This window comes from Tetrao urogallus (genome assembly GCF_951394365.1).
Source record: "Tetrao urogallus genome assembly, chromosome: 3".
Taxonomy (NCBI): Eukaryota; Metazoa; Chordata; class Aves; order Galliformes; family Phasianidae; genus Tetrao; species Tetrao urogallus.
This window is the reverse complement of record NC_136815.1, coordinates 62,772,442-62,799,290: the sequence shown is the minus strand read 5'-3', so window position 1 is coordinate 62,799,290 and position 26,849 is coordinate 62,772,442. Positions and strand designations below refer to the sequence as shown.

At 40.1% G+C, this 26,849-nt stretch overlaps 1 protein-coding gene across 1 annotated transcript in view; it reads right to left on the bottom strand.

Moving 5' to 3' along the window:
• The window catches only part of MOCOS (molybdenum cofactor sulfurase), a gene marked incomplete at both ends in the record, with an annotated part of 204,884 nt that extends 179,458 nt beyond the window's left edge, over window positions 1–25,426 (bottom strand). Inside the window, one exon of the mRNA XM_079533631.1 lies at window positions 25,315–25,426. Coding sequence (XP_079389757.1) covers window positions 25,315–25,426 — 112 coding nt within the window. The remainder of the gene's footprint in view (window positions 1–25,314) is intronic.
• Between the last annotated feature and the right edge of the window lie 1,423 nt (window positions 25,427–26,849).

The following is a 26,849-nucleotide window of genomic DNA, read 5'->3' as shown; positions in this document are numbered from 1 at the left end:
CAGTACATATGAAACAGTACATACAATCACACAGAGGTCAAAATGAAGATTCAGAAGGCATATGGTGAAACCTGGCTGCCCCACAGTTAGTCTGCATGGCAAATGCCAGCAAGCAAGCTTCATTTCAAGAAAGTGCTTGCACAATCATAACAAATCACACCATAACAGACATACGCTTACATCTACACGTGTTTACTATGAATACGCAATGTATACTATAAAAAAAGAAAAACCAATATAGAAAACTGGCAGAGAAGATATTTTCATGCTGTAGCTAATGCAAGGGAAATGCATTCATTATAAAAATTGCTCTAGTGCTGTGACATCAAATATCAAATCTGCCCATTTAAAGATGATTCAGTTTCACTCATGAGAAACTGCTTGGCATCTCCCAGCCTCAGAAATGGAGGTGCTTTGAGCTGAGCAGGGCAGCTCCAGGAGACAGTCGGGTCTCCACTGGGGATCCCCAGACACCCAGCCTCTCCTTTGCCATAACAGGACCAGCTTTACCTTCACCAGGCTACATGCAAATCACACTGTCAGAGTCACCACAGAGGCTGGTTATATTAGCAGGACACTGGGATGTGACTCGGAACCCACAGCTTAGTAGCCAGCGCATCTAGCTCTGATATAGAACGGAAGTAACTGCAAGTACATAGAATCACAGAATGGTTTGAGTTGGAAGAGACCTTTAAGATCATCCAGTTTCAACCCCCTACTATAGGCAGAGACACCTTCCTCTAGACCAGATTGCTCAAAGCCCCATCCAGCCTAGCCTTGAACACCTCCAGGGAGGGGGCAACCTGTTCCAGTGTCTCACCATACTCACAGTAAAGAATTTCTTCCTTTTATCTAGTCTTAATCTACTCTCTTTCAGTTTGAAGCCATTTTTCCTTGTTCTATCACTACTACCTGTTCTCCTAAAAAGCCCCTCCCCATCTTTCCTGTAGGCCCCTTCAGGTACCAGAAGGGCACTACAAAGTCCCCTCAGAGCCTTCTTTTCTCCAGGCTGAAGAGCTCCAGCTCTCAGCCTGTCCTCATAGGGGAGGCACCCCAGCCCTCTGATCATCTCCATGGCTCTCCTCTGGACCCACTCCAACAGCTTGATATCCTTGTGTTGGGGGCCCCAGAACTGATGAAATACTCCAGGTGGAACCTTGCAAGAGCAGAGAAGAGGGGCAGAATCACTTCCCTTGATCTGCTGGTCAAGATTCTCTCAATGCAACCCAGAATACAGTTGGGCTTCTGGGCTGCAAGCACACACTGCCAGCTCACGTTGAGTCTTGCATTAACAGACACTCAAATCCTTCCCCTCAGGGCTGCTCTTAAGCCATCCTCTGCCCAGCCTGTATTTGTGCTTGGGATTGCCCCAAGCTAGGTGCAGGACTTTACTCTTGGCCTTATTGAACTTCATGAGGCTGGCATGGGCCCAGCTCTCAAGCCTGTCCAGGTACCTCTGAATGGCACCCCTTCCCTCTAACATATCAACTGCACCACTCAGCTTGCTGTCATCTGCAACCTTGCTGAGGGTGCACTCAAACCCACAATCCATGATGCCTACAAAGATGTTAATCAACACTGGTCCCAGCATTAATCTCTGAGGAATGCCGCTCATTACCAATCTCCATTTGGACACTGAGCAATTGACTGCAACTCTGAGAGCAACCGTTAAGCCAGTTCCTCATTCAGCGAGTTGTCCATCCATTAAATCTACTTCTCCCCAGTTTGGTGACAAGGATGTCATGTGGGACAGTGGCAAAAGCTTGCACAAGTTCAGGCACATGATATCAATTGCTCTTCATTTATCTATGAATGCCATAACTCCATCAAAAAAAGGTCAGCAAGTTTGTCAGGCACTATTTGCCCTTGCTGAAGCCATGTTAGCTACCACCCATCACCTCATCTTTGTTTGTTTTTTTTTGTGTGCTTTAGTAGGATCTTCAGGAGGATCTGCTGCATGATCTTGTCAGGCACAGAGGTGAGACCAACTGGTCCATAGTTCCCTCTATCTTTTTTTCCTCTTCTTGAAAATTGGGGCTGTGTTTCCTCTTTTCCAGTCAGCAGGAACTTCACCAGACTGCCACAAGCTTTGAAGTATGATGGATAAGAGCTTGGCAACTTCACCTGCCAGTTCCCTGAAAACCTGTGGATGGATCTTATCAGGTCCCATGGACTTCAGCATGTTCAGATTCTTTAAATGGTCTCAAACCTGATCTTCACTTACAGCAAGCACATCTTCCTTTTCCCAGTTCTTACTTCTGCTTTCTGCAGCTTGGGCAGTGTGACTAGAGCCCTTGCCAGTGAAGCCTGAAGCAAAGAAGTCATTGAGCACCTTAGTTTTCTTCATATCTTTTGTGACCAGGTCTCTAGTTTCCTTTCAGAGATGGCCCACATCTTCCTTAGCCTCCCTTTTAACCCTAATAGACCTGTAGAATTTCTTCTCGTTCCCCTTTATGTCCCTTGCTAGATTTGATTCTAACTACTACTTCTTTGTATCCTTCCAGGTAACTCATTCCTGCCTACACTACCTATAGGCTTTCTATTCGTGTTAAGTCCAGGAATTTCTAAATAATCCATGGAAGAGTCCTGGCATTCTTGCCCACCTTCCTCTCTCTCAAGATGGACTGCTTCTGGATGTGAAGAAGATGGTCCTTGAATACTGACAAGCTTTCTTGGGTCCCTCTTCCCTTCAGGGCATTATCCCATGCCAACCTGCCAAGCAGCTCCCTGAAGAGTTCACAGAATGTTCTCTGAAGTCCAGAAAAAACAAAGGCAGCCCTCTCCTCCAAGAGAACAATGCCTTCCAAGCAGACTCATGTGAAACAATACAAGCAAAAGGGACTCTAGATAATAGTTCCTCTATGTGATATTTTCAAATTTGATTCATTACACAATCAATTCAGGACAACATTGTGACTTTACTAAATAAAGGTAAAGAACACTTGAATTCATTTCTGAAATACCACTTCCAGGTCCATGACTTGGAATTCTTAAACTTTTATGATACCTTTAATGCTGCTGTTTAATTGAAAGCAGAATAGCATTTAATATTCTCTGTACTGCCTGAAAAATGAAAAAAAGGTGCTCATAGAACTTGAGACAGCACTGAAACAAATACCTTCATTGCTACTGCACTTTTATGCTGTAGCTTTTCCCCTTCCTGTCTTATTTCAATAAAACTATTTTTTAGAGGAAAGAAAAAAAAAAAAGCACTGTGGCACATGTATAACACCAGCAAACAAAAGAACATTAATAATTTTCATTGTTTTTCCCCTAGTTTAATAACACTTGCTATTTTAACTTTATTGAACACACATTAACAAAAGATTTGTCAGTATATACAGAGTAATCTAGTTCCCTGTTTCACCGCAGTATTTTGTATACAGCCTGTCAGCATTGTGAAATTACACTATTTACAGCAAGTAGCACAAAAAGAAAACAACATGATCAACCAAAAGAAAATTAAAATACACCATTTGTTAGGACCTGCCTTCTTTATTTGGGAAAAGCATAAAATTTAGTTCAATTTACATACTATTATGCAAGGAATTGTAACTGACTTCATTGATCAAGTACCAACTATTTGATAAAACTACATTTCAGAGGCAGGTTTTTTTTAGGATGGTTTTCAGAAGTCCTATTATGTGCCAACTTTAGTTATGTAAAGTTATTTATCAACAGTATCCAATCATATGCTATAATAATCACATGCTAATATTGCAAATTATTTCTACATACAGAACACCCTGGAAACAAATGTGAACCAGTCTTTCCTGTTCAAAATTAGAAAAAAGAACAAAGAACTCCACTTGCAAAATAAATAGTCCCCTGTTTTTCTTCTGTGTTAAAATTCACATGTAGACCAAATATTCACTATCTCCGCATACCTTGATTCTTTGTAAAACTTCAGGCATGCAATAAGCACAGCCTCAGATATCACAGAACTGTAGGGGCTGGAAGGGACCTCCAGAGATCGAGTCCAACCCCACTGCACTGCTTTGCAGCCCCCCTACAGCAGGCTGCACAGATAGGTGTCCACGTGAGTCTCAAATATCTCCAGAGGAGGAGAATCCAAACCTCTGTGGTCAGCCTGTTCCAGTGCTTCATCACCCTCTTTGAAAAGAGTTCCTTAGCATATTGGTGCAGAACTTCCTATGCTCCAGTTTATGGCCATTTCCCCTTGTCCTGTCCCCACAGACTGAAAAGTTGGCAGTGTCCGTTTGACTCCCACACTTAAGATACTTACAAACATTAATCAGATACCCTCTGAGTCTTCTTTTCTCAAGGTTGAACAGACCCAGTTTGCTTTCCCTCACAGGGGAGATATTCCAGGCCCTTTATCATCTTCATGGCCTTCCACTAGACTCTCTCACCTTGTCTTTTTTGTATTTGGGAGCCCAGAAGTGGATACAGTACTCCACTACGCTGGGTGACTATTCAGTTTAATTTAACACTCCTATTTTACATGTATACTTTTAGATCTCCTAGTAATTAGGAAGCTCAGTGTATGGTTATCATGCTGTAGACAGCCTAACCAGAGGAGAACAGAGACCATGCAGGCAATCCCAAGATGTCCTCCTCCCTACACCACTGGAGAACCTACGCCTGGTCATCCAGCTTGTATTCAGCTACATTATGACTTCTTCTGCTATGTGGCCTATTCTTTTAATCCTTAATGTTGTTCTTGATGCTATAAATCACTGAGTCTTAACTGTACATCAACCACAAAAACAACCAATTTACCTGCTCTGTGCATGGCTGCCTCATTTCCTCAACCTTTTGCAACCCTGTGACTCCTTAGCCATGGCCCCACAGGTGCTTCCCAGGTCTCAGACAGAGCAGAACCCCCCTCTCAACTGATTATAGCCTGTCAGTCAGGCTGCCAAAGCTTCCATAATGAAAAATAAAATGGAATCATCAAGTTTGATTGACAGATATAATTACAATTCAGTGGGATTATGTACAAAACATTGCTTGGAAATACATACAGGCAGAGCCCTGAGGAGATGGTATCTATCTTAAGTGCAGCAACATTAACAACAAACAGTATGAAATCGATTGCATGAAAACAAGCTGAAGGCAAAATACAGCATTATCTGTCAAAAGATAAATATAAGACTTCCACATGCCAAAACAACGACGACAAAACTGGAATAACCCAAGTTTAATAAGTGACAATATAGAGAGGAGAGGGGTCTACGAAGGAAAGTGAGCTATCCTCTGGACCACCAAGTAGCTAACAGGTAGCACCACATCAAGTTAGTCTCACTATCTATGTCAGGTGCCCTTCAGAGGCTGCTCCCACTCTCCACTGACTGTATAAGAGCTGCTTCTAAATTAAATGCCAAAAGCAGCTCTAACTATGCTGTGCATCTAACCTTGAAAAAAAAGCACCTGAAGTCTCAGGATGATACAGTCACTGATATGCCCACACACCGCACAGATGGATAAAAATCCTGGCCCTGCAAAAAAAAAAAAAAAAAAAAAAAAACTCCAAATGTTAAACGGAAAAAGAAAAGAAAATGCTACTAATACGGCTTGAGAGTGGGTTTTGTTTGAAACAGAACATACCTAGCATTTTGTTAATATGGTCAATTACTTGTTATTTATATCTTCAGTTCTTACTCGGCATCAATATAGACAAAAGCTATCAAAACTAGATTATGCTTTCTGAATGACATGCTTGTCACCTATACGCTGCTAGACAAATCAACGTTTTGTGTCCCTTGCTTAGGATCAGGAGCTCTTCAAATGACCCCAAAAGCACAGTACCTGAGCAACAAGGCTGCAGACCAAAAGCCTGAAGAGTCACCATACCACTGGAGGAGAACCTGGCTCCCAACTGCCACCCTGAGCTCAACAGCACTTGGAGTGCTCCCAGGTCAACCCAGCAACCCGCAGAAAGACATCCATATTTCACAGGTTGCTAGCCAGATATTGAGTTCTGTGGGAAATCGGTGCTTCATTAGTGTACTTGAGTGTTTGACATGATGAACTGAGTAAGAAAGCAAAGCATGAAATATTCGATTACATTTATACGTATTAACTTCCCATTAGTTCTCTCCACTTCCTGTTAGTTCACGTTATTCGTTCTTATTGCACTATTAGCTTCAGCAAAGCAGTCAGAATATCAAAACAGTTTGCAGTCAATATCATACACCACCTTCACTGTACTTTTCAGCAGGGACTGCTCAGACTCTACAAAAGCTATTTAGGTGGCCAAAACCCAGTTTCAATAAGCCCTGCCTCTGTTCTATGCCCACATATAGTTTACAGTATTCCTACATAGAGCTGACAGCCTGCTGGTATTGAGGCCTTGCAAGCACTAAATAAAGCAAGCGTTTTATATTTAAGTCATACCCAGCTCTATGAAATGCATCTTTCACAGCTGCAGGAAAAAAAAGAGTACGTGCTGTCAAATTTCATCATTTATGAGCTCCTGTGCTAAATGAGACGCCAGCAAATGGGTCAGTGAGCATCTACCTTGGTTCATGCAGCCCACCTGTAATGCAGTTTTATAACAGGCTCACTTTTTGCCCACTAGGGCCTGATTAGATATCGACTGCTGCCAGTACAGTTATTTCCACAGGCTCCTGTAACAGGTTGCATTTCAGGTTCTCGCTGAAGCCTTCCTTAGTTTCTGGGCATGACTCAGAGGTACCTCAGCCACAAGCAAATAACATACTGCAGCTTACTACCTCATCACCTCCAGATAAAATATAAATTGCAAGTGATCCATAGATATGCAAGCCTTCAAACTGCAACATACCCAATCCAAAACCCATTTTCCCACATCCTTGTTGAAGATACTGCTATCTTTCAGTCTCTTTTTACCTCTCTTCTCTCTCATGCAATTGATCAAATAATAGGAGTTCAAAGAGAACACAGTTCCTGTTCTTCTACTACCACAAAATGTTTTTGTTGGTTTTGCTGAAATTTTCACAAAAATGTTCACTTTTGTGCAGGAAAGCAGCATCCAGAATTTCCACTGGCAGTTGCAACATGACAGGAGAAAGCAATATGTAAGGAATCTTAATAGTAATCATTTATAGTAATGGTCATTAGCTAAACACTCTTATTCTACATTCGCCTTCATTACCTTTTTTTTTTTATTGCTATAAAAAGACAGGCTTACAACAACACGCCAAAATAATATTTGAAATTGACTTTTCTAGTTAGTTCTATTTCTTGCTCTGCGACCTGAATCAATTGGATTCATACAAAATGTAGGACAAATTAGTGACTTTAAATATCTCCTGCAAAATACATTAAATGAAATATACAGCGACATACAGAAAGCTTTCAAAATGGTTTTACTGGTTTCCAAAAACACTAGGAGGAAAAACTAAGGTTGAAAGAACAGAACAGTTAAAAACAACACCACCACAAGTAGTAACCTTGTTCTTCTCTCTCTGGAAAGCAAATTTCAGGAAAAGTTCATAGAATTTCGGAAAGCCAAAGTTTAGTTCCCTCACCTTCATAAAAAAAAAAAAAAAAAAAAAAAAAAAAAAAAAAAAAACAGTCCTCAGACCAACACATCCATATCTCTTGACTTACTGTTCCTAACTGTTTTTCAGTTCTGTTTTAGACTGGAAAAATACAAATACACATGTTTCAGTATTTCATCTACTACTTAAGATATAATATAACATGGTGGAAATTTCGTTTTAATAAGACATAAAAATCCTTGTGTTTTATTATGGAGATGAGACATCACTATGAAAAATGACTAACTTTTCTATTGCATACACTTCCACTTCATAATAATTTGAAGCAAATCGCTTCTCAAGTGAAACTTCTTCCCTTATTCAAATAGAAAGCAACCTAAATGGTAAGATTACACTATTACCTTACCTTTACTAAAGCTCATTGACTGCATTAGATGTTGATTTCACTAATATAGCACATTAAATATATCTATTTCTTATTTTGTTTTGAGAAGAGAATATAAAGAAATACAGAATATTCAATAATTATTTTTCTAATGCCTCCAAAAACATCATAATACTTCAGCACAAAAAGCATCATCCAACTGGGAAACAACAATTGTTGCAAAAAAAAAAAATAATAATAATAATCTAAGAGACATAAATAAGCTTCCACCAATAACTTAGCAGGAACGCAATTATACGTTGGTGTAAGTGTTCTATTAATGCCTTCTTATATTTGAGCTAAATTAGTTCCTACAGCTTATTTTCCATTAATTAGGTGCCTTCCCAAGCACAGATTCAAAGCCTCCAACAATCATTTCCAAGAATGTGCCAAGAATGAGGTCTGTTTATCACAAAGTAGCATTACAATAAAACAAAGCTTTTCACAATAGCGAAAAATCATGACAGCTGCAGAGCTGTGCTAACTAGTTTTGACAAAAGAAATGAAATATCAATCTCCTAACGATTAACCTCAAACATAGCTATATGCAAGAGAAAACCTGCTTAACACAGGCCCACTTTTACTTATAATAACATGCCACTTCAGCATATCCCCTGGTTGTTTTGTTCTTGGTTTTTTTTTTTTTTTTTCCCCTTTAATTTTGGTAAAGTCCATTGTGTTTTAGGAAACTAAAAGAAAAAGAAAGTCTCCTGAAGTGCTCACCTAAGAGCCTATGTGTGGCTTTCTTGCTAAGTGACTATTACCATGCAACACACAGGGTTTAGAGGTTTGGTCTTTACTTTAAAAGTAACTTCAGACAACAGAAATCCACTGCTGGTTATTGTCATGCAGCTTTTTAGAACAAGTCTGTGGCTTTTCCAGACATTACCTTTCACTGGACACAGACATTATCATTCCTTGCGCTGCTGGAATCCTAAAGACTGAAAATACACTCTCAAAAGCAAAGGGCAGACTAACATGCAGGGGCTGTCAAGAACCACCTGAACACGAAACTTTACTTCTTTCCTCCTCCAGCCACATCTCCCAACACTCACAATCTATTGGCAGTCTCAGATTCATTAGAGTTCTTTGACCTTTGAAGGGTTGCAGTGGGACAGAAATACCTTTTCTAAAGTCCAGTGCCTGAAAAGGAATCCAGCCAATATCTATTTGAATTTCTAATTGTATTACAATGAATAACCAAAGCAGAACTCTGTCTTTAGTTCACAGAGACCTTACCTCTGTGAAACAGAGAGGACTATGTTCAAACACGAGCATACGCAACAGCAGCCGATTCAGAGCCTTTGAGGTAATTATGAGGCTCAGTTGGACTGAGTTAAACCATTAACAAATATACTAAATCAGCACTTCCTAGATATACTGAGCTGATTACCTTTTTGGTTCCAAGCCAAGCTAGCGAGCTATAATGTCATCCGCACAGAAGCTTAAGCAACCTTTGAAACAACAGAAAGCTTTCTTTCTTGACATGCTGGCCTATGTATACTGCTACCTCCCCTCCAATGGCACCTATGGACATCTTTAGACTCCAGGGGGTTTGTGTGCACTCTCCAGAAGTTCAGAGACCAACAAAAAGGAGTAGGATGCACACAAACAAGGGTTACAATTGCAGGTGACAGATCACCTTGCTACAGTCAAGTAGCATCAGCCACTTCTTCAGAAGGGTACCAAGATATCAAGGTGACTGAGTGGCTCCTTGGAGCATGTGTTATAACATTTCCAAATATATATTTGGAAAGATGTCTTGGTGTACACTACTGAGATGATTATATGAATAAACACGTAGAAGTAACACTTGAAGGTGATAATTAGTGTTTTCATGTTGCTTCTTATAGAAGAACATAAGGAAAAGCATACAACTCTGGAAGACTATCTTCCTTCTCTCTCTTCCACAGTTGGATTCTACACTGCTCCTCCAACTGTACATTCTGATATTTCCGGTCAAGCAATAACCAAGAAGTCATCACACCTTCTTCCAGTCTCACTCATTTTGGTGTAAAGCAAGAGAAGCCACATGGAAACCAATGCAATAATTCCAGTTCATTTCCCTTACATCATTAGTTTAAAAATCATAATCATTTGCTTATAAAAGAATGACATTACAGACACAAAACTCTTTTCTAAAGGTACTACTCAACTTCCACAAATTACCATGCTATCAAAAAAAAAAAAAAGTCAAGCATCATAGCAAAGCGTATCATGGCTTCTTTTAAACACCAAAATATCTTTCCCTGTTTCATTTACAAAACAAATAAAAGGATAATCCAAAACTCTTTTGAAGTCAATGGGATATTTTTTGTATCTTTCAGAAAGTAAACAGATTACCTTCTAGTAGATATCAGCTATGTTAATACAATGTATTCTTGCCACATTTTTTAAAAAGTAGGATTGGAGATACCTGAGAAGTTAATATATTTCTGGTAGTACTCACAAATATCCGAGTATCACAAACCCAATAACAGACTATTATTACTGATATACAGATTGTCATGTCTAGTAAAAAATCTCTGTCCTGCAAAAATGAGTTTCACAGTTGCTTTTTCCATTTTTTATAGGTCCAACATTAAAGCAGTTACATGTTTACCCCAACTTGATAAACACATACCTAAAGAATATTTTGCTGCACTTCACCGAGTCCTGCATCTGCTCTAATTCCTCTCAATTAAAGGGTTTCTTTCAATACTAATGACATTAAAAATGAAAGAGAATTATGATTTCACCATAAATTATTCAAAGCACTAAATACAAATGGCCTCATTAACACTACACTAGCTTTGAGAATGAAGAAGGATTATACATGAAACAACAAATATTCCCTGGTTTCCCTCATCTCTGAACTCTGAGTTTAAAAATCACAACTGTGCCAAAACATCAGCTATTGCATTTTGTCTCAAGGAACCCAGGCAAGCATTACATGCTTAAAAGTCAAGGCCTTCATCCACAAATTGTACTGTCTAGTCATATTTGACTAAGTGACAAGATTAGACTCCACATTCATACAGAGCATCTTTGTCAGTTTATGACAACACTTGCTATCTAGAAAATACTGTCTAACTAGAAACTAAGCAGCTATTTCCTATCTAGAGCCTCTGAAGCTATCCAGCAGTGAAGTGCTGGAGTTGTAGACCTTTCCCAGTCCATTCTTTATAATTGCTCCTGCTGATGCGGGGCAAACCAGAGATGGCTAGTCACCTATTTCTTACATGGGAAAAAACACATTCGATGGCAAACAAAGAGTTACTCAAGCTAAGAAATCCAGCAATTAATTCTGTAACATGAAGCAAGGATGGAGAGGAATTTTTAAGTGAGATGAACTGCATTCATGGCAATGAGTGATCAAATTAATAACAAATGGTAATATCATAAATGGAAAAGGCAGTCATTTACTAATATCTCAGAGCTAATTTCTGTGCTGTTAATTCTCAAATACCTCCATAGACTCACTAGTCTAAGAACCACAACTACAAGTAATGTGTTCTTACCCTGGAACTGTCTACTTGTCATATTTGTACTTTTGGCCATAACATTACTACACAACCTGAAAGCAAGTAAATTTAAGGCTACAGTACATACTTGGTTCCTATCTCTTGCATTTTAAAGCAACTTATTAAGGTGAAATTCATTTGAAGTTCATTCATATTTAGCAAAGTGACAAAACTACCATGCAGAAGATGTACAAAACAAATCATTGTTGGTGGCACCACAAGACATAAGCTTTGCTTCACCTCTTGGGAGGGGGCTGCAGCTCCAGCTATTCTCTCTGAGGACAAACCTTATGAGTTACAGAGGAATTGACTACAGTGGCTAACACTTGAGGACTTGCCAGTAGTCAGCTTCAAGCCTATTCCCAGGCACACCCCTAAGGAAGCAAGTACCTTCCCCAGATGCACACGATGCAACTTCCTTCAGTGAGCCTCGTGAACATAACATATACAAGTAGTTTAGGTGTTACAAAGTTTCCCAAGAAACAATCCTTTTAAAGGAATCATCATACAAAAAAGCAGAAACTCAGATTTTCCTGATATTGTCTTCAATAACTTTGAGTGTTATCAGTGGTCTTAAATAATCCTGAGTTATAGATAGCCATTCTTGAAGTATGTTTTCTCTCCAATATAAAAAAGCACAGCTTAAACAGATAAAATTCTCTGTGCCCCTCACAGCCAGTTCTCTATAAAAAATGAAATTTGTGTTTCATTCCTCTCATATTTTAACCACAGACATGTAATAACAAATTAAAAAAAAAAAAAATCAGGTGCCATTAAGATCCTGTAATCTCCTACTATGAAGGCACTGTCACTCATATTACTCATTCCTATGTTTACTGCTGTTGCTTATCAGACAAATAGCTTATTTAAGCAGCCCTCTGCCAAAGCATCCTGATTACTTCAAAGTTCCTAGAGAGCAATTCAAGAACCAACTTCCATATGGGATGATGACCTTCCTCAAATGCTATACTCCTCAGTAACAAAATAATGGTGAAGAGTACCACAAGAAAAGAATCTTTCACTGCTGTGAATCCTGACAGTGGACTGGAACTCATACCCACACAGACTGGAACGATCATAAATCTCTGCCCTCAGACAGACATACTGAACAGTCAGTTTCAATTTAGCTCCACCATATTCTGAATAAAACAAGAGGGAAAAAAAAAGCAACAGAAGAGGCGGTAAAAGAAAATCTGCTTTTATAGTCTTAAGCAAAAGATAGAAGACATTCTAACTTGAACAACAGTAAACAGTAAGCCTGTAAAAGCATATTATTAACAGTAATACAATTAGCAAACAGCACAGGCAAATACATTTTACTAGCATTTTTAAGTTGTCTGCTTGTGTTCTGATCACTAACATTGCACTGACACAAATTTGAGAGCAATGTTATCAACTGCACTGAACTGCAATGGCTTTCAGCAGCTGACCAACATTCAGCTGCTACACGTTCTGAACAACCACACTGTATCTGCATCCTCCTCCACCAAAAAAAAGAAAGGGGACAATGATATGGTCTTCCTTTGACACACTTCAATATGAGCTGCTGATGAAAACTCCAAATGGGATAGAGATTTGTACTCCTTTATTCTCCATGCTTTCAACTGTTTATGAACAATACCACAAGGTTTTGTTTTCCTTAATACTCTATATTGACTTCCAGCTTAACTTCAACATTGTGGCATTTAATTGGTAATGGCATAGAATCATAGAATCACCAAGGTTGGAAAAGACCTAAAAGATCATCCAGTCCAACCGTTCACCTATTCCCAATAGCTCCCACTAAACCACGTCCCTCAGCACAACATCCAGCCTTTCCTTGAACACCCCCAGGCTCGGTGACTCCACCACCTCCCTGGGCAGTCCATTCCAGTGCCTGACCACCCTTTCTGAAAAGTAATACTTCCTCACGTCCAGCCTGAATCTCCCCTGCCGTAGCTTGAAGCCATTCCCTCTGGTCCTATCACTAATGACATGAGAGAAGAGGCCGACCCCCAGCTCACTACAACCTCCCTTCAGGAAGTTATAGAGAGCAATGAGGTCTCCCCTGAGCCTCCTCTTCTCCAGGCTGAACATTCCCAGCTCCTTCAGCCTCTCCTCCTATGGCCTGTGTTCCAGACCCCTCACCAGCTTTGTTGCCCTCCTTTGAATACGTTCCAGGGCCTCAATATCTTTCTTGTAGTGAGGGGTCCAAAACACACCATCAGGTTTGGGACTCTAACTGTATAAGATAATTATTCTTGCTGAAGCCCAAACTTGCTCTTCAAGTCAGTGAGAAACTGAATGAAACTGAATGACATTGAGTAAAGAAAGGTTGAATCTTCAGTCTGGACTCCACAATTGTTGGTTCTGGTTTTTTTCTTCTTACCTCTTCTTTTCAGATTAATGTTCCTGAATTTGTATGTATATAATCATACAAGTATATATACATACACACATTGTAATGACTGTTTAGTGAAGAGGCAGCCTACTCTGGGTGGCCCTGCTTGAGCACAGGGACTGAACCAGATGACATCCACAGGTCCCTGCCGGCCGCAGCCACCCTGATTCTGTGGTTATACACAGTTCTACATTTAACATGGAAATCTAATAATTCACAACTATCTGCTTCAGTTACCTGCTGTTTGATCAGCTCTGTGTGTAATCACATTTCTACCACCAGACTGGGAGGAAACAGCAGCAAGGGTGACATATTACAGGTTGGATGTATCCATAAAGTATTGAGTATTAAGATTTGAAGATCTCATCAGACACCTTTGGAAACTTGACAGCTGTCGCAAGATAATCTGGTGCTGTGTTCCCCTCACTTCAGAGGCACTGAAGTTTATCCAGAAGCAATGCAGTATAATCCTCAAGACAATTCACAAGTCTTTTTCTGTACTTGCAGAAACGGAAGAAAAACTGATTAAAGTTTTGATGGTAACAGCTCCTTAATCTGTTGGGAGTTGTCATGCTCAGTGATGCAAATCTGGGAGTATCGATCTGGTGCTTCCAGACAGCCTTTGCACATTGTGAACAGTCCATGTGTTTAAAGGAACAGAGCTATTCACAATTATTTTTTAGCAGTGAGCTCTAGCTCCTATGAGCTAAGAAGCTGACATTACCTTTCATTAAGAGCTAGTCTGAATATATGAATGTTCTCAATGAAAGCAGGCCTTTTTAACTGTGACATTTCCAAAGGGGGTGGGACATTTCTCCCAGTCCTTTAAAAACACCAGCTGGAAAGAAAAACCTCAACAGAAGAAAAGCACTGGTGTAACTTTATACTTTTCCGTAACTCCTGACGGACTCAACCCCACATTATTACAGGCTCCTAAGGATAACCGAGAGCTGGCTTGAGTTAATAAGAGGGAGAAATAGCACAGTAATGCTTCCTGTGCCCAGCAGATGAGATTCTCTGAGCCTGAACACAAGGCAGCTCCTCACAAAGTCATCATTACTTCCTTCCCTGCTGCCAGAAGTCTGGTTCTTCCCCAAGCTGCAGTTGATCACCCAGAGACCATTTTCAATTCTATTTTCCATACTAAAAACCACAGGCCTCTAAAGAAATAGAAGATGGGAAGTTTAAAACTAGACTTGACAATAAGCCATGAAAGGAACATTAAAGAGGCTTACTTTCTTTCACTAGAAATCTGTCTTTTTCCTTTCATTCACGCCCTCTCTATTCCTACAGCTCAGGTTGTATAGATGCTGGAGAGGCTTTAAAGAATGGAGTTGCAATGGGAATCACTCATGATCAATCACTCTCAAGAAAAATATCATAGCATTAAGTCTTACTGTTCTTATTAACAGAAAGAAAAAAAACACAGAAAAGGGCATTTCCTAAAAAACACATTTCCTTTATGTTGCAGTTTCAATTACTGTGGTTTGTTCATAGGGGAATTGCTTCCATGCACGGCAACCCCATCAACACTATAAAGACATTAGCAATCCTTAAGTACATTAGCAGTGGCTATTCTAATTAATGAAAAGCTAAATCTACACTTAAATCCAAAATCAAAGCCTTTATTCCAAGTTACCTTTGTTCAAGAAAAACAAGTTCTCTGATAATTTAAAAAGTTATTCCATTACTCTCAAAGAGACCCTAAAGGACAAAGGATAGACAGAACTTCATCACACCATGACTTATTAGTCAAATTCAGCTTCAGAAGAACACGAACTTGGAACAGTTTCAGGAAAAACAGCAATTTACTTCCCTGATAAATGACAGACTTACAGCTACGGGAATTTCCACGGAGAATAGAAAGGAGGTTCTCACAAAGATTCCAACTTTGCAAGTTAAGAGGACTTGGAATCATTTAAAGTACACAGCGAGTTGTTATCCCTTTAAGTGTCATAGTTTTCCTCTCTCCTTGTTCTATATTTTTGTTCTCTGTGAGTTTAGGAGAGATGCTAAGACAGTTTACTGATTAAACATTAAATAGAAAATACTGAAAATGGCTTAATTTTATTACCAGGAAGAGCTGGCATTGACACCCTCCTCAGTCAAAACAGTTGTAAACAACAGAATGGAAAAAAACTGGGGAAGCACCATTCACATGGACTACATTGTCCCAGGAAACAAGGAATGCCAATTATAATGCAGTTCAGATGCAGTGATGTTTTTATTTTCCTATTTTATCTTCTAAATACACCTTTGCACCCACTCCTTAGATGGGATTTTTGCATGTCTAAGATCACATTTTGAGAAAAGTTCTATACACAGCTCTTACAAACTGTGAGTTTCCCAATGTGCTTCTTATGAATTTAAAGTATCTATGGGTTTCTTTGTTTCCACCAACAACAAAACATATTTTTCTGGAAGGACATCATCCTGCATTTGTATTAAGCTATCTTTGTAGCATTGTACCTGTCACTAAATACCTAGGATAAGGTGGCGCTAAGCTTCATAAGCACCCTTAGGCCACAATACTTCACATGCCTAAGGGAATTTAAAAGATGCATTTAAAAAAACATTTAAAAGATGCCATTTGTTTATCAAGTGTTTAAATTATTTGGGAAATCTATGACTCAGTTATAAAAGAGTGCAGTACAGTTTTGTTTGAGCATTGTGTCCCATTACCCAGCTATGTAATAGTAACAAGTTTACATAAGGGTGAAAAATATGTCTATGGCTGCAAAGACTCCTTCTGCATGCTGTCTTAGATTTTATTCTATTCAGACCATCAAGTAGAATGTATTTTCTTGTTAGCCACTTCCATTTATCAGCTTTTATCCGATCTCATCAGCACACAACATGTTGTATCAAAGCCATCACAAGTGAGATCAGACAGGGTATTAAGAACTCTACTCATTGAGCTTATATGCTCCTAAATTGACTAAATCTGTAAGTAGTAAATATCTTCCTAGTATGTGATGAATCAAAGCCGACAGCAGAATTCAAAAAAGTCACACGCTTCCATTGAGTGGCTAAGCAATATTTTGTGACAACTGTTTATATTAAAAGAAATAGTCAGATACACATATAGTATATTGTAACAGATAACATGAGTCCAGAGTAAGTTGCTTGGGAAATGATATATACAAAACAGCAACAGTGCCATTCATGTATATATATACACACACACACACACACACACACACACACAAATATATGCACACTCATGGCCCTGACTATTGTGGTGGGGGGGGTCAGACGGAAGGCATCTTTGAAGGTCACCAACTCACACAGTTCTATTTGTTTCATATCTTTGTAAAGAAAAAAGGCAACGTGCATCATCACCCATCACTGATACAATCAGTTTGAAATTACTAAATGTTGGCAACTTCAACGCACTGTATGTCATGGACATAAAAATGAGGACAACTGTGGGCCTCAGCTTCATCCTTTAGAAGAAATCAGAGGACAAGCTTCCTTACTGTGTAACTTCACCTCACCTGTTAATAATTTCAAAAAGGGGAACAAATAGTAATAGCTGGTGTTTAATTTTGCATTAATGAAATTAATTTGCACCACATTAACCTAATGAACAGTTGTTAAAAACAGCTTCCTGTCATTCTTCCAAATTTTAAATTAGGACATCATTCTACATATTGTCAGAAGTTTAGCTGTGTAATTGCCCTTCATCAGTTAACCACAGCACTACAAGATCACACCCTTGGATCTCTGCCTTCTGAAAGACCACAAATGACAAAAATTCTGTCCAGTCATGTTCCTTTCTTCTTTAAAAGCATTTAGATCCTGTTGCGCCAGGGGCTAAGCTGAACGAGCACAGAAAGCACAACTTTTTACTTCCCTTGTAAAAAGCATATTCACCTAGCTGCTACAAGAAAGGAAAAGTGAGTCAGTGTAACCTTCAAAGCAATGGGGGGAAATAAAACAGCATGGAAAGTACAATTCATCTCCCAAAGACTGCCTTCCAATTTTATACTGGTATTTCACATACCAGTAAAAAGAAACCAACGTTTTCCTGCATGCTTGCCTTACAGCATCTGCCTGCCCAGGCTCACATCCCTGCAGGAGGTGCCTCCAGTCCATCACTTCGATAAAGCAGGACAGGAGGTGAAGGGCCAGAGAAAACCATTGCAGGGGATCTACCCAGGCTGCCAAGAGTACTTCCAGGAATGCAACAACTTGCCTCATTAGCAAGGAAACTAATGGAGCCTGACTTTTTACTTTGTTGTGGTCTGTCTTTATGACTCCCTGCTCTACCATATGCCCATTTCTCCAGAACTCTGACATCCTTTTTCCATACCTTCAGCTCTCGATACCATCTTTCCCCTAATACCTCCATGCACCACATCTCCTGTTAACAGATGTGACAGAAATTGGTTTGTGGCTGGATCCAAACTGTTTGTGTACATAGATCAGTACGCAGACAGGGTAATACCACACCAAACCCAAGTTGACATTCATAGAAATAATCTTTTTCTAGTTGCACTTTTAAGTTTCTCAGCTCTGCAAGGTATTGGGAAAAAAAAAAGAAAAACAGACCAAAGCCACCTTACAAATATTTTAGCATCATAGAAAGCAGCACATCTGCCCTGAATAGTCTTGTGACTTGGTCCAAGACATCTTATTATAAAAAGCCCAAGACATTTGAGAGCTCAACAACCTACTTCCTAAATATCATCTCTCTGTCAAGCAACCCACTAGCTTCCTGCTCTGCAAATATACTGTGTTGCCTCACCATTTATCAACCTTTCATATCAGTGCTTTATTCCTATGCAGCTCTTTGCAGTATGGTCTTCCTGAATTCAATGACAGTCTTTTCACATCCAAGCAATGCCTCTGCAGCATCTCTCCGAAACAAAGTATGCAATGAATCAAGCTGATCAACAAAAACTGACTGCTCATCTCTCCATTTGTCTTTTTGTCCTCAGTCTGGGAATACCCTTGAATTCTCAGAAACAGCTCAGATATCAAGATTGCTGCTACAATGGAAACTTCAAGAGATGCACGTACCAGGTTTTGATCTTACATAAGAGTTCCAGTATAACTGATATGTGCAGAAAGATAGGAACACATACCTGTTTAAAGTTTAAAAAACATTTTAATTTCATCATTAAAAAAAGAAAAATAGACAACCAAAAGAACATGTAACATAGTACAGAAGTATGTGAAGAAATCAATACAGATTTCAAGTATAGCAGCAATATTGTAACAGAGAAGGACAAACAGGAGAGCACACAAAGGCAGTGGAAGGAAGAACAAAACACTGACATGGGATTTTGCAGGAAAAACATCTCCTGTTTTTCAGTAAGAGAAATGAGAATGTCTCATGCTTTACTAAAGCAAACACTGGCTTGTTTTAATACTTGCATACACTAATATCCATCTTGTACAGACATTAATTTTAGAGATAATGTTATCTTTTAATTAGAAGTGTAAAGCATTTTAAATTGCTGTCTGATACCCTGCAGCATCTATAGACTTCCATCAAGTATCTTTCCAAATCTCTTTTTATTTAAATCTCCACATGTATAGTTAAACATCTAATGTTCACATAAATTTATTCCCCACTGTAAAGAATCTAGTCCCAACTGACCATCTAAGCAGTTCTGAAACGCACATCAGTATTCTCAGTTCACATTAACCACACCAGGTTAGTACTAAGTTGGTTTATAAGGTTTGGTACTTGGCTTTTTCCACAAGACTTCTATACTCCCAATGAGGCTTAGAGTTTTAAAAACATTGTGCTATGCGGTATAGGCAATTATGGACCCAGCATAATAGTGCAGCGGACATTTTTTATGGGTTTTAAAGCACCAAATCTGAAGTTAAACTGAATTACATCTATTACTTGGCGTAATACAATTCAAGAAAGAGAAAACATTACCTGAATAGTTGTGGGAATTTTTTTCCTCTCTTCAATTAAAAATCTGTTCAACGTAGAAGTATGATAATGATAATATCATCAACTACTACTCACTAAGTGCGGTGTCCTTCACAAAGAGCAAGAGATCACTCAGTGCTCCGTGATCAACTGAAGCATCAGTTCTGCACAGAGCACACCACCGACAGCCCATGAATCCTGACAGGCAAGATAAAGAACTCCTCAGCACTACCTCCTGCTTGTAACCAAAGAAAAACATCAGGAACTGACTCACTGGTGTCTAAACTAAGTCCACTTCACTTTCCACGCATGGTCCTTCTTCAATAGCAATACTTTAAATAATAGCATATGTAAGTAACTCCTGCTGACTAAGAATATCCCAAGCTGCAAGAGACCCACAAGAATCATTCCATCCAACTCCCAGCTTTTCACAGGACCACCCGAAAAAAAGTAAATCAGACCATATGACTGAGAACACTGTCCAAATGCTTCTTAAAACTCCAGCAAGCTCGAAATCTTGAAACCAAGAGGAAGGAAGTATTAGGAGTCTACATTAACATCTATATTGGTTTTCATAACACAATCATCACATAGTTGTGCAGTTGCACTACACGTATCACAGCTCCTATTTACAGTGCCATCTGCACATACTAAAGCCATCATTCCTCAATGTCTTTCAGTGTTTCAAACTGTCCACCAGCAGCCTCCTTCAATAAATAGCATCTCTTGCTTTATTTCTCTGTATACAATAAATGTGCTCCACAAAAAAAAAAAAAAAAAACAAAAAAAAAAAAACACAAATCACTCTGTGACAAAGGGGCTGCAAAGATATCCAGGCAAGGACAGAACATGTGAACAGCCAGAGATCTCACAGCCACCAAGAAGCACATGAACAACCCTCACAGCAAGCAGGAAGATTTGCTTCCAGCTTTTCAATAATAGGTCTCACTGGTCACTTCTACTCTCCCTAAAGAGCCAGTTCTGAACATCTGCAAATACAGATTTTCTTATGTCTTGATTAAGTCATTCTACATACCTAAAAATCTATGTAGCATCATTTTCTGAATCCTAGATTTCTATAAAAAGTAGTTTTTACAGAGAACCTTTGGGATGTCTCCTGTACCTGCCTCAGGGTTTACTACTACAGTCGAATGTAACAACTCCAAATCCACCCCGCTGAAGTTTTGTATCATGCGTCTTCACCACCTTTTATCAGTGCTTGAGAAAAAGACTGCATGCAGATGGGCAACTACAAAAACAGAGATCCTGAATATTTGCACTCCAGTTAATGCAGCCTGAGGAGAAATCAGCTTTTTCCTCTTTCTGCCTTGGAACCAGAGCATTGTGGACAAAAAACTGAGATATGTTCTGTGAAGGGTGGCAGTGCAATGTTCTCAGTCTTTGTTTTTCAAAAAGGATTGTAACATTTCTAAACAAGACTTCGCATTCCAAGTGTGGGTAGTAAGGGTATAATAAGTTCAGTGGAATTTCTCATTCAGAAGTCTTTTTTTCTTCCCCCCACCTCCTACTCTTTCCAGAAGGAGAAGTTTTGAAGATTTCTTTTCTGTTCGAAATGAACTAGATGAGGCAACTGGGAGAAACATTCTCTAGCACAACTAGCAGCTCTTTCAGTCACGCAATGAGACAACAAAAGCAATCTCATCTTTCCCCTACAAGTTGGTTTCATTTTCACTGGGCAGGAGAGATAAGCACTAGATCAACATCCACCAATCTCAGCTCACAGGTGAAGTCCTTTTACCTTTGCAATCTCTCCCACACCAGTAGCTGCCTAGATTAATGATGGCGTGATAGGTGCCAGGGCTTCAAGGGACTCACAGCAAAGTACTGCACATGATCATAAGATGCCACATACCTTGTGTATGGCTTAAGCATAGCCTATGGAAAAAGTGAGTCAAACTTACTCATTACTCATAGTTTTTAAAATGACATGAGATTTGACAAGTACTAACACTCAAGAGTTCTGTTGAATGCATGCAGTCTTCATCAAGCAAGCAAAAAACAGATTTATTCATAGGTAGAAAATATTAACGACCAGAAACTGAGCAGAACAAATACAAGTAGAGGTGGAAGACAGATACCAGAGCTGGTTTTCTCTTTAAAAAAAAAAAATATATATATATATATATATATATATATAAAAAAATCGGGTTACAGAGATTTTTTCTGAGATTTATATAAACAAAGACTCCCAAAACAACCAATCAACCTCAGACATAAAGCTGTTGGAAATACTGGTTTGACAAGGCAACAACCTTCCCATGCCAGTGAAGAAACTGAGGTGACACCCACGTTTGCAATCAGATCAACAGCTGAGCCCTGTTCTTCAAGCTCACAACACACTCATCTATGTGGCTTCAGCTGGCTATCAACAAAATTACTCTGATCTGAAACACCAGAATGCATTTCCCATTTCTTAAACTCAGCTAAAACTCCAGGTTATCCCACACAATAGAACAAATATGCTCTTCTGTTCTCAGAGGACAGAGCTGACCTTTCCTAACAGATCCACTGAGAACTAATTGAAACACACTTAAATCATGCCACGCCCATTCTCAACTTACAGGAAAAGTATCAGTGCAAATAATTACTAGTGATATGAGTAGAAGGTATTATTTTGTGTAAGGTCAAGTACAAAACTATTTCTTAACTAAAAAAGAGAACAAACTCTTGCATCAGTGACTGGGTCATGACACATCATTTGAGTTCTAAGGAAACAAAGGCCAGTTTGCTATTCAAAGCTTACTTAGCCCTTCTTTTTCAAACATACAAGCTACGTTTCTATTGTTAATTGTATATAAGCACACATACACATCTAAAACAAATCATGAAATTAGTAGGGCATTAGTTCTAGACAACTGACATTTAATGTGGCAATGCATTTGACATTAAAGGTGACAGTGTGTTTTAGCTCAAATAAAGAGCAAACAGTCCTTAAAGAACACATGCCCACTAATACACTACGTTTCTTTCATTTGGGGGCTGTAAGTTGCTTATCATTCTTGGAAAGCTTCCACTAAGTGGTCACTATTATCTTCGAGGAGAATACTAACAACTAAAACTAGAAAGGTATCTTGGGACTAAATGCTGCATTACAAATCACATCAGCTTTTTTCTTTTTTGAAAACTTGATATAAACTGAAGCTGCTATTTCCTTTGCTACGATGAAAATCACAGAAGCATATTTATTCCCAGTACTTAACAACAGAACCTACAAACTCCTGCTGATTTCTTTATCCATTTTTAAAGCACAATTTACACTGCAGATAAGGGTATGCTCTTCACAAGATTAAAGTCAAGGTCACGTACTGCACACACACTGCTGCCTGTAGAACAGGGATCAGTTTCACAGACTCCATGTATATTTTTAGAAGGGGCTGCTTGAGCCCTCAGCTAACTGCCCTTCAATTATAAACATGAAGATAAACCTTGGCTTAAAAGGTAACATATAAGGCTTCTGTAGCAAAACAGACAGACATAACCCTGCTGATTCAAGTCACTCCTTTCATCCCATCACAGACACTGAATGGAAAATCCTCAACAGGCTTCACAAGAGCCTTCTGATACAATGAAGCGCAGACCTCCCCCGGACTTTGGTAACATCACAAGTGGACCACCTCTGAAAGAAAAGCCTGGTCTCACACTAAGTCCAATAGGTGGTGTCCCAGCACACATATACTGTACATACTCTGGACAGATTCTTGGACAGCTGTTCATACCAGAGCTACAACAGAGGTATTAACACCATAAAGTGAAAGCTGTATCACAAAAGAAAGGTTTTCCCCTTCCCCAGAAAGCACCATTTGCACAAGATGTCCTCAGCAAAGATCACCAAGTGTCGCTGTATCTTTGCAACTGCTGACATGCACTAGGCTTTATTGCTATGTGTTGTCCATAAATCGCTAGCACTTCAAATACAGTTTAGGGCTTAATTCATGGCCATCTAGACAAGGACTGCAAAAGTTTCTGTTCACGTAAGTCAGCAGCAGAATCAGGATTATTATACATCTTTAACAATGGAACAATCTTTGAGGCACATCCCAAACAGGCAGCGCAAGACATTGCTATTGACTACTTAAAACCAGGACCTTGTTGATAATGCTCTTTACCAGGAGGGATTAACTGCATGGAGGTGTTGCAGTTTGGTAGGCATCCAGCAGAGATCAATATCCAGAGCAGCTACAGGTTTCCTTGAGAGTCAACATTTGTACAGTAAGGACTTACCCACAAAGCTGACCTGAAGCCAGCAATGATCCAAGACTCCTACTCCTGCCTCACCTCCTTCATGTTCCTGAAACACCCACTAATTTCTTGTCAGAGAAGGCTCCTGTACTCATTACCACTGAGCCTAATCTGTATATCAGCCAACTCCATTTTATTTCAGCACGGCAAGAGAGACCTAGAGCTTCAAAACCCATGTGGTAGCATCCACAACAAGGTGTTAAGACCTTTAGCAAACCTAACTCAGCAGCTCTGGACATACACACACATATAAGAGAGGGGAAATCTAATCTTATATATTACTGCCACTTTAAGACACAGGTCCTTGACAACAGGAGAGATGACCCCACTTTTAAGTCAGGAATACCAGGTAGGACAATACAAAATATTGACAGCCGTCAGTTCAGGACACTAATCTTCCACATTGACACAAGGAGCTTCCAAGATGAATGGACAACTTATGAACAAACATTACAATCTTTAAAAATATTTTTAAAAGCTCCAGAAATAGTATTTAGAATAAAAGCAGACACTCTAAAATTCTACAAATGGTAAAAGGAACTTCAGAAAACAGCATGACTGAAGTACAGCTTGGTAGACTACATTAGCTAAAACATTTCCAAACAAAGCTAAATAAGCTCCAAATGCTTTGCCTTTGCAGTGACCTCTAGCTGGGCACCAGGCACATCCAGCAGGCACCGCTCACCAGCAGCTACGCTTCGTCTCAAAAACAGGGAGTCTCACGAGAAACAAGACTGACTTTCAGGAGTTCTGATGAGCCATCTGTTTAACTGTCTAAGCAACACCTCACTTATTTTTCAGAATCCTGGCCTGAATTTACCATCGACTTTGTCATCCAGCCATCTCTGATGCAGCTAGCATTGCTGATATTTGAAATCAGCTTACAGACTCCTAGCTAACAGTGCAGTCCTTCAGGCTGCTGCTAAAATTTAGCTCTTTTCCATGTCCTCCTAGAGCATGCAACACCTGCGCTCAGATTCTATCACAAGATGTCCACAAAATGCCCTGAAGAAGCAATAGTTGGAAACCCCTCACAGTAAGGCCAGCCTAAGGATCAGGATGCCCACACTGATGTTATTTACCTCTTTTTTTTTTTTTTCTTAAGTATTTTGGAACACTCAGATCGTGGGCATCAACACCTCTCTTTACACGATTTATTTTAGCAGCTTCATTACACCTGACCTGAAGCAACAGGCGCACGCACACACGGGTATCTGCGAGGAGACAGCTGCACAACCTGCAGAAATCATTTACAGAGACCCCTCAGCCGCAAGCCGCTCGCAGGCAGGGCCGATTCACCATTTGGACTCACATCCTCTATTTCTTTTTTTAAAACTTCTCTTTTCAAACCACCCGCTCCACCCCCGTCCCCGCCTCACGCCGCCGCGCCCCGCCCACGGTACCTCGGAGCCGTGGGAACTCGCGTTCCCGGAGGCCGCGCAGCTCGCCTCCGTAGCCATAGCCGGCGGGGCAGCTGCTCTGGAAGGCCCGGAAAGAGAGCAGCTCCTCGGCCATGCCGCGGGCTGAGGCGGAAAAGTGAGAGGCGGACACAACACGGCGGTCAACTTAGTCCGGACGGCCGAGTCGAGCCGCCCGGCCGCTCTCGGGCCCGCGCTGCGCCCAACCCGGCTCCTCCCGCCGCCCGCCCCCGCGGGGCAGCACCCGGGTCCGGGCCCGCCTGTCCGAGCTTGGAGCCCCGTACCCCAGCGCCTGCGTTGTTGGCCAGTGAGCCTGCTTGCTCCTTGCCCCACAACCTTTAAATAGAGCCGAAGCGCGAGGGCCCCGGGCTTAGGTACAAGGCAACAAGCATCCCTCTTCTCAAGAGCTCTCGTGGCAGGCTGTTTCAAATAGGGATAACCTCCGTTAGCTCATAGAAACCTCTTTTCCTTAATGTCAATACCAATTTTTTTCATACCCTTCCCTACCCCCCCCCCCCCCCCCCCCCCCCCCCCAATATTTCTTTGGCTGCTGCTGAACAGCACGAGGCTCACACCTCATGCTTGAAGTCTGGTAGCTGCTTCATCCTGCTGATCTGGCACAGATACCCTGTGCTCAATGTATGGGACCGTGGCTGGCCAAAAACAGTAGCATGGTATTGATTATCAGAGAACTGCAGCCGTTTGGCTAAAAGCCTTTCCTTTATAGAATAAACCAGAGCCATAGACACACTAACTTCTTCTGGCTATGACAATTTTTATTTCCCATTTTCCTCACAAATAAAAAGCTTTCCAACCATCAAATGGTTTTCCCAATTCAATGGGAAAACAATGGATTTCCTATTCACAGCTCTGGAGAGCACCCCTCAATCTGCAGAGAGTTAAATGTCCCCCAGCACAGTTCTAAAATAAAACTCGTTAGAGCAGATCTGCATCAGGCTTCTGGTAAGATAGACTCTTTACTGGAAATGCTATCAACCGATCATCAGTGAAATAGGAAACTGCAGAGAACAAAGTTCAGTCCAAATAGCACTGTAAAGATCTTCACTTAAGATACAGAATAAAAGCAATGGAGAAAATTAAAAAGCAAGGCTGATAGGAAACACTGTGCTAATGCACTCCCTACTTAATATATTAGGAGATTTTGTCCAGTTTAAGAATACAGGCCTGACTCTGAGGCACCGAAGAACATCCCTGTAACACTAAAAATAGGTTCACCCTTGACTGTATTCATGGATAAGGTAGGTATACCGACACGGTCTGTGTCTCATTTCCAGCTGTCTTTCTACAGGACCTTGTCTGGACATTATGACAGTCATATAATCACCAACACTCTAACTCCATATGTTGATTACAAAGTTATTTTCTGCCAAAACCAGAAGCAAAGCAAAAGCACAGTCAATTTTGTAGATGATATGACTGTTTCAATCTGGTATGATACATCAACACAGAATAAACATGTTTCCACTTATGGTAATACACCACACAACATGTATTATATG